Here is an 8,312-nt window from a genome sequence, read left to right as displayed (position 1 = left end):
AATATGACATTTAAAAGCATACCTTGGCTTCTTTATGTGCTATCGATGCCACATGCAACTGTTGTTGAAGAATAAGGATAATTTGGCTGTGTATAATCAGGAAGCACCACCAGCTGCTTGCTCCTTAATAAATGATTTTTTTAAAACATCCAGCCAATTTGAAAAAGATCCATTATTGACCACCCAATCAGCTGTAGCTCTGTATCAACTGCAATTCAGCTGGCTGGAAGGAGCTGTTTCAAGCAGCTTGATGGAGCCATTCCCATCCAGAAATCTACTGAGTAAGCAAAGGTTAATCAGTAGAAGATTGCCTACATTATTTTGGTCATAAGCCCACTATGGAAGCTCAGTGCATTTCCTAGATCAAGATCAGGAGCGACCCATTCTCTTGGTTTTCAGTATGCTGAAGCTATAGCCCACGTGAGAGCATGCCATGCACCGTGGTGGCTGGATGGGCACTTGTTACAGTCACTTACAAAGCTATCTCCCCCATTCTTGGAGCAGTTGGATGTGTTTTTAAAATATTTAAAAGTGACCAAGATGGATGCAAGGAGATAATAAGGAGGGAGAATCAGTTTCAATTAAGAAGTTTGTATTAAAATAATAATAATTAATCTGAGACCATGGATGCTGTAATGCATGATGAGAACCAGGGTTACATTAGGGAGGAGAAACATTTGGGGGCAAGAAGACCAAGGCTAAGAAGACAGGCTAGATGACTGCTAGGTGCAGTTCCTCAACTATATGAGTCTCTTTCAGTGGGTATAAAAGGGACAGATTTGCTTCCCCTCCCTTAGGAAATATTTTCAATTTTCATTTTATTGTGTTTTTTCTCTTTAAAAAAAGAGAGAGAGAAAGATTTACAGGTAAAAAATACTCGCACACCTATATACAATCCATAAAAATACATGTCACTATGATATGCCTAGACATTTCCCCTACCACCCACCCTTTTGCTTTAATACTTTCCCCTTCCCATAGATGAAAAAAATCACCTGGAAGGGGCAGGCATTGGTCTGGCTTCCCAGCTAAAATACAAAAGGAAGATACAAAACAAAAGCTAAAAAGGATGAAAGGTTTCTTTGGTTTCTCAAGTTTAACTTAGGTTCTCCCCCCCTTTTCCCTTTTTCTTTTGCTAGGAGGAGGATGCTTGAGTGCAGGGCATTGGGATAAGTACCTGAGGGAGACTAGGGAGGGGGAGAAGGTGCTAGCTCAGTGATAGAAGCTGGTGCTCAGTGGTGGAGCATGGCTTTGCATGGGGAAGGGCCCAGGCTCCAGACCCACCAGACTCCAGGCAGGGCTGAATAAAGACTCCTGCTCCAAACCTGGGAGAGAGAGGCTGCCACCCAGCACATTGTAGACAATACTGAACCAGATAGATGTGGTAGAAGCTGCTTGTGCTTCCCCTGGAATGTTTTGTTCCCGGAAGCAGGGAATCCCCATCTGCTTTGCACAAAGAAAACAAGGGCTCAGGCATGTAACAGACAATGTGTTTAGGAGAGGTGACAAAAAGCATCACAGGCCTTGGCTCTGCTCACTCTCTTGGGTCATCTTTGGTCCAACAGGTTTTTGAAAGCCTAACAAAACCTGTTTAGAAGAGGTGACAATGGGGCAAGTGTCCCAACACCACAGGGAATGGTGACTCCTTTTAACTCTGAACACCACTCTCATGGTTGTCCATCTCAATGCTTAAACCCTCCAGAGCTTTTGCAGCACTTGTTTTGCTTAGTCAGCTGGGTCTGTTTGAACATTACCTCCAAGTCTCTCCCCCGCCCCCACCCCGGCTTATTTGTAGCCTGTGAACAAAGTACACCATCTTTGTATGTAAATTCAGAACTGAAGAACCCAGCCTCTGAACTATTTGGGGAACCTGGCCTGAATAGATGGCAGGAGCTATAGCTCACCAGCTGAGCACAAGTGCCACAGATTGAGGGTGGCCCGCCCCAACCAGGTTTTTGCATGTTAAAAACAAACAATCCCCCTGGGTAAGCAGCTGTATAGCAAAGCAACTTTCCCTCCCATTGAACACTGAGATGGCAGGAGCTGCCTCTAGCCAATGTTTCTCTAGACTAGAGAGTTGCCAGGCTGAAACCTGTAAAAAGCCTTCAGATCCCCAAATGCAGTGGGAGTCAAGGCAACCAGCGTCCCATGTGGCACATCCCTGGAACCCAGGTCATTAAAGGAGGTTGGGAAAGACAGAAGGGCCAAGGAAGGAGTGAATCCGCAGGAGCAGTTGTAGCTGCCTTGCTTCCTGCCACACTGGCAGATTCAAAAGGAGGTAAATGTTCTCCAGATATGCAGCCCAACTCAAGTGATGCAACACACACGTGTGAACCTGCCTTTGAACTGATTTGAGTCCAAGAAGGATTTTTCTGGCGGGCTGGACTGACCTGTGGTCTTAGGGCACAGGGGCGGGTCTTTGGAAGTTTGTTGTCCCTTGTAACATGGCTTGCTTGTCTGAGTTATGAGCATGTGAGGCACTTCAATAATGTGTGCAATGCTGTTCCTCCAGCTTTCTACACTTGTGGCTCACTATGGTCTGCTTATGTGCCTGTTGTGCACATACACTTTTTAATTTTTCAGCCCTAGGATTCAGTTCTCTGTCCGATGCCTGACATTTAAAAACCCTTTCATACATCAAGAGGTAATAAACTTGGGCAAGGATCCACAGCCCACCCCAGCTCCCTGATGTATGTATGTAAATGTGGGCTCATCACATGCATCTTTTTTTTAAGTGTACATGTAAAACGTCATTGCCCCAGCCCCAATGAGATCTCCCTTTCTCAACTGGGAACTGCTGGTATAAATTATATGTGCATTCTCACCTGTACTCTGTCACTACTTACATGCACAGCCAGAGGTGGATTAGGACACATATGTACGCCTTGAAAAAAATGTGATGTGTGGGTGGAGTGGCCCTTTGGGGCAATTGGGGCAGATGCCACAATTCTGCTCTCACAGTAAGGGATAGTGGAAAGCCATGTATCTTTAGGAAAGCAGAAGCCGCCAGGGCAGATGTTTTTGCATATCCCCCAACATTACACTTACGGTACATCACAATGTGAGCTTTGTCATGGTGGCAACTGCAGGATGGGAGCTAATGGAGAATGCCCAGGTTGATGTGGAATTCGGGGCTCCAGGCAGTCTAGCAGCTTTACCAGATGAGAGCTGAAAGGCCTGAATGTGCCAGAAGTGTATTTGCCATGTGCAAAAAAGAGCTTGCTCTTAGTAGATGCTCTGAGCCCCACCACCAACCTCCAGAGCCTCTGTGTAGGCAAAACCACAGAGTCAATTCTTTCCTCCACTGAGAGTCGTTCCTTCCTTCCCTGTGGAATTTGCAAGAAGGAACTATGAACAGGTGGCAACATTCCTGCTTGCTCAAGATCACAGATCTCTCCTGCTAAATGCAGGCAAAGTTTTCAATTTGCCTAAAAGCCCTGTTTTTGCACATGTTCCTCTGTGAATAAAACTTTTCCAGGCTGACATGGGCCCTAGGTATGCAGCAGTGCTCAACAAACTCTAGAACCAGGCTGATGGCCTGTCAGAGCTCTCAATGCATAGGGGACTCTGCAGAAGAGGCACTTTGGGGTGATGCTTATTAAGAATACTGGTTTCATTTGGGGAGTGCGGGAGACAGAGGATGGATGGGTTTCGCTCTACCAGCTGGGAGAGAGGAAGGACTCCACTTCCTTTTCCTATGGCCACCTGTCCTTCATCCAGTACCATCAGCACAATTCTCAACAAGAGACCCACCTTGTACAGGAGGTCTGAGGTTGCAACAGATGCAATTTGGTACCAAAAGGCAAGCCTGGAAGTTACTAATTGGACCCAGTCTCCCTGCAGAGCCCCCAGTCCCACTCCCCAACCTCAAGTTATTGAGTCCAGCCCAGCAAGAGGTACCCTGGCCTCGTCTCCTCTTGTGCCCATCTGGTTCCTGTTCACAGCAGGTCCTCGTCGTCTCAGCCATGATCCCAACTGTCCTAGGAAAGGGTGTTAAGGAACTGGTTCTCCCCTGCCAGTGAGTTCAGCATGGAGCTCATGTCCCCCACAGCCATGTTGGCTGGGCCGCCAGGCGGGGAGGTGGGGCTGAGGCCCTCTGCGTCGTCTAGGATAGCTGTGAAGTCCAAGTGGGTGTTCTCCAAGTCCAGAGTGTCCAAGCTGTTGGACACCTGCTCTTCTGGCAGGTAAGAGAAAGAGTCTGATTTGAGGATGTCCAGCCTGGGGGTGAAGGGCCCACCCGGATCCTCTGCCACACAGCTGGGGGGCTGGCAGTGACGTTGGTGGGCGTTCATCAACTTGTTCCCAGAAGCTTTGCCCAACGGCATGTGTAGCTGGCTGGAGAAACCTCTGGCCTCCTCAGGGCTGTGGAGAGGGGGCAAGCGCATCAGCCGGTGAGGGCCGCCCTCGCCGGGGGTCTCATAAGGGAGGCTGGCTTGATAGCACAAGCTGCTTGGCCTGCTCAGCGGCTTGGGGCCCCCAGGCGGGTGGGGGACCATCCCTGGGCTGTAACACTGGCCTCCAGGGCTTGAAAGTGCTTTGCTCTCCATTGCTGGTGGGGGCTTGGCAGGGTAGCTGGAGTACTTGGGGCTGCCAGGGTAAGGCTGGGGCTGCTGGCACTGTCCCCCGCTCTCTATGCCCATCATGGCATCACCAGCTGGCTGCTCCCCCCACATCAGCGCCTGCTGCGACTGCACATAGCTCCGAACCATCATCTCCTTGACCTGCAGCATGGGGGTCTGGGGCCTCCTGCTGGGGGGTTGCCCCATACCAAAGCACGGGGCCTGTTGGCTCTCAGGCTGGTGGTACCCCTCACCCCTGACACAGGCAGGCTGGGCTTGGCTGTACGGCAGCTGCTTCAGGCCCTGGCAAGAGGCCAGAGCAGGCACAGCTGCTTGGAACTGCTGCTCAGCCTTGATGTGGGCCTGGCCAAACTGGAAAGTGCCCTGCTGGCCTTCCCCCCCATGACCTTCTACCCCCATGTGCTTGGCATCTGGGACTGCGTACTGGGCAGAGTGGCACTGCCCCATGGCAGAGGAGGGTGCAGGGTTAAGCCCCACACCGTCACCATCCCAGTGCCGCACTGTTGTGTGGAAAGCCAGGTTCATCTGGCACTGGGGCTGGGCATAGTCCAGTTGGTCAAAGCCGCCTTCCAGCTGCTCAGGACCCATCTGCAAGTTGCCTATCGCCCTTGGCGCACCTCGATGAGCCACATTGCTTGGGAGCTCCATGCCCGCAGCCTGGCACGGGTAGCTCTGCTCCTGGTAACCCAGGTAAGGCTCCATCTCCAGCAGTTCCTGCTCTCCAGCTGGGCCGGCGCTCTCCATGGTAGCGTTCTCCAAGAAGACGTTCTCACTGATGCTTGGCGGTCGTGGTGAGAAGAGGTGGCGCTGCAGGTTGGCATCCGAGCCCCCAATCGCCTGCCCGCTGGCTCTGCCCATGCCTCCTGGGCTCATGTTGCTGAGGCTTTTGAACCTTTGCACTCTGGGGGGCGGGTGGGCCTCACCCACAGTCTGGGAGGGGTCGCTGGCTCGCCGAGCACCGTGGCCAAGTGCCAGGTGGGGGTGGAGGATGCCAGAGCTGCACCTGTGGTATTCGTTGGCACTGTGTCGATGCATGAAAGGAGGCAGGGCAGAGCCTGAGTAATCTGCCATCAGGCTGGGCTGAGCAGCCCTCTCCATACTGGGCAGAGGGGTTGGAGGCGGTCCGCCTGTCGCAGCGGCGTACTTGGCTTTGAGGCGGTATTGTTGGGCCGGTGTCAGGTTGCCCAGTCCTGGAAGACCTCCGCAGTGGCTGGCCTCGCTGGAGCGTCTGGAGGTGTCAGGGGAGATGGGGTCATACACGTCAGGTGGGCCCACCCCATTAGGGCCTCCCGCAGCTGGCAGGTATGGTGACACCATGGAGGAGCGGCGGCTGACGGTGTAGGCCGAGCTGATGGTGCTGGTGGTGCTACCACGGCGCTCACCGGGCATGGATAGGGAGGGCAGGTCTCCCGATGACAGCTCCATGATGCGCCGGTGAGAGACAGCGGAGGGTGGCCCACACAAGCCAGGCATCTCTCTCGTGGAGCCTGCGAAGAAGCAGAACAGTTGACTAAAAGGACAGAGAAAACACATTTCAAAAAGCCAGGCCCAAAGCTAAGCCCATGGTTTGTGGCCGGCTTACTAGGCCCGAGGCAAGGCCTGACAGAATGGCAAAAGGGCTCCTCCTCTGCAAGATCTGGGCACCTGTCAGTCATATTTAGAGCATCGTATGTGATGTCAGCTGCAGGGCAGGTAGAAACATGGCTCAACCAGCTAAGTGCCCTAATTGGGAGGGGGCAGTGCTAAATGTTTAAAGAAAGAAGAGCGGACCACAAGACCAAGGCCAACAGTATCTGCAAGAGGCTATTTCACTGCAAGAGGTAAAATAGGAGAGCAGCCTTGCCCAGCACTGATGCTGCTCTGCTGGCAGCCATCTTGAAGAGCAAGAATGGGCCTTGTTAGTCTCACTGCCTCCTGCCTATGGGAAATCCTCTATGCAGACCCTATTCTATGGGCATCTGCAGGGGTTTTTCTGATTGGGGTGGGCAGGCAGCAAAGTAAAACATGACAACGGGGAGCAGGAGAGTTTCTGTCCATTTTGACTTCTAGCTCAGGTTCTACAAATGCTAGAAACATACCCTTTGAAAACAATGAAAGCTGGAGGTCTAGAGATCAAGGCTCATCCGGATTTGGAGGGGGAGATGAGTGCCTGCCCCCCTGTGGACACCCCTGCCCTCCTCTCCCCCCAAGACCTCCTTCCCCACGCACCTGACCCGGGGATGGACGGCAGCTTGACCCCCTTGGCGGACAGGGGCTTGCGCAGCTGCTTCAGCTTGTCTATGCGCAGGTTCTCCAGCTTGTGCAGCGCCGACAGCCCGGAGTTGCCCATGGGCTCCGACGGTTCCTCCAGCGCCGACAGGTCTTCTAAACTGCCACCCGCATTGGCATTCATCTCCACGCCACTGTCGTTGTTGTTTGCGCTGCCCAAGGGAGAGCGCTCGCTGCTGCAGGACGACTGGCCGCCGGGGCTGGGCTGCGGTTTCTGGGGTGGGTGGGGGTGGAGCACAGCCACATCGCAGGGTTACAGCAATTGTCACAACAACTCGGGGGGGGGGGGGAGGCGTTCCATGCAGGGTGGGGGGGGAGAGATCTTGGCTACTTAGAATCATAGAATTGGAAGGGACTACGAGGGTCATCTAGTCCAACCCCCTGCAATGCAGGAATCTTTTGCCCAACGTGGGGCTGGAACCCACAATCCTGAGATTAAGAGTCTCATGCTCTACCACATGAACTCACTGGGACCTGTATAGGACTGGGGTACTTGCTTGTTTCTTTTATTACATTTCCATCCCCCCTTTCCTCCCAAAGGAGCCCAGGGTGGCAAACAACCAATGATTAATCAATAGAAACAATTCTAGTACAGATGCAGACTGGGAAAGATCTCGGCTTAACAGGCTGGTTGGAAGAGGAAGGTCTTCATCAGGCACCAAAGTAGAGATGGCGCCTGTCTCTTATTCAAGGGGAGGGCATCCCAAAGGGCAGGTGTCACAACACTAAAGGCCTGATTCCTGTATTGTGCAGAATGGACCTTCTGATGAAACGGTATCTGCAGGAGGCCCTCACCTGCAGAGTGCAGTGACTGTGTATATAAGGGGTGAGATAATCTTTCAAGTATCTTGGACCTTACCTGCATTGGGCTTTATAACACCAAAACCAGCACCTTAACTACTTCAACTTGCTTCTTAAACTGAATAACATGTGATGGTAAAACAATATTTTTTAAATAAAAAAAATAGGGCTGCCAGCTTTACTCAGTAGATCCAGCTACTTAGTTGATTAATCTCTGGGGCAAATTCCAGTTGGTGTGGGCAATGGATGAGGGCGGTAGAAAGAAAAATGGGAATAATGCTGAGATGCTCAGGGTGTCAATTTCTGAAGATTTATAGTGCAGATGTAGAAGATGAAGTGTCTTGATGGACTGCAAGAACAGGAAGCTTCCCGGACTAAACGTTTTGGCTGAATCACAAATTCCCACCAAATTCTAATTCCTCTTTGGCTCAGTGTGGTTTGATTTGGGAAGGTCTGTAGCTCAGCTCAGCTTCCTGGCACCTGCCATGGGAGAAATCCCCACCTGAAGCCATGGAGAGCCACTGCCAGTCAGGGTGTGGGCAACACTGGGCCAGGCAGACCAACTGTCTGACTGGGTATGAGGCAGCTTCCTCATCTTTTCTGACTCATCCTTTCTGTGCTTCTTAAGAAGTAAGGAGGGAAGTGCCCCCCCCAGTGCTCCTT

The 8,312-nt window shown here is 51.9% G+C and overlaps 1 protein-coding gene across 3 annotated transcripts in view; it reads right to left on the bottom strand.

Moving 5' to 3' along the window:
- Positions 1 to 801: 801 nt before the first annotated feature.
- Positions 802 to 8,312, bottom strand: part of GLI1 (GLI family zinc finger 1) — a 109,237-nt gene continuing 101,726 nt past the window's right edge. For all 3 annotated transcript variants that reach the window (XM_083729155.1, XM_083729153.1, XM_083729154.1), the window contains 2 exons: positions 6,789 to 7,062; positions 802 to 6,067 (listed from right to left, as the gene is read on the bottom strand). In XM_083729155.1, coding sequence (XP_083585281.1) covers positions 3,981 to 6,067; positions 6,789 to 7,062 — 2,361 coding nt within the window. In that variant the 3' untranslated portion in view covers positions 802 to 3,980. The remainder of the gene's footprint in view (positions 6,068 to 6,788; positions 7,063 to 8,312) is intronic.

The sequence above is a fragment of the Podarcis gaigeae genome, assembly GCF_964106915.1.
Source record: "Podarcis gaigeae genome assembly, chromosome: 2".
Taxonomy (NCBI): domain Eukaryota; kingdom Metazoa; phylum Chordata; class Lepidosauria; order Squamata; family Lacertidae; genus Podarcis; species Podarcis gaigeae.
Note: the sequence above shows the minus strand (reverse complement) of the source record. Positions and strands in the feature narration are given on the sequence as shown.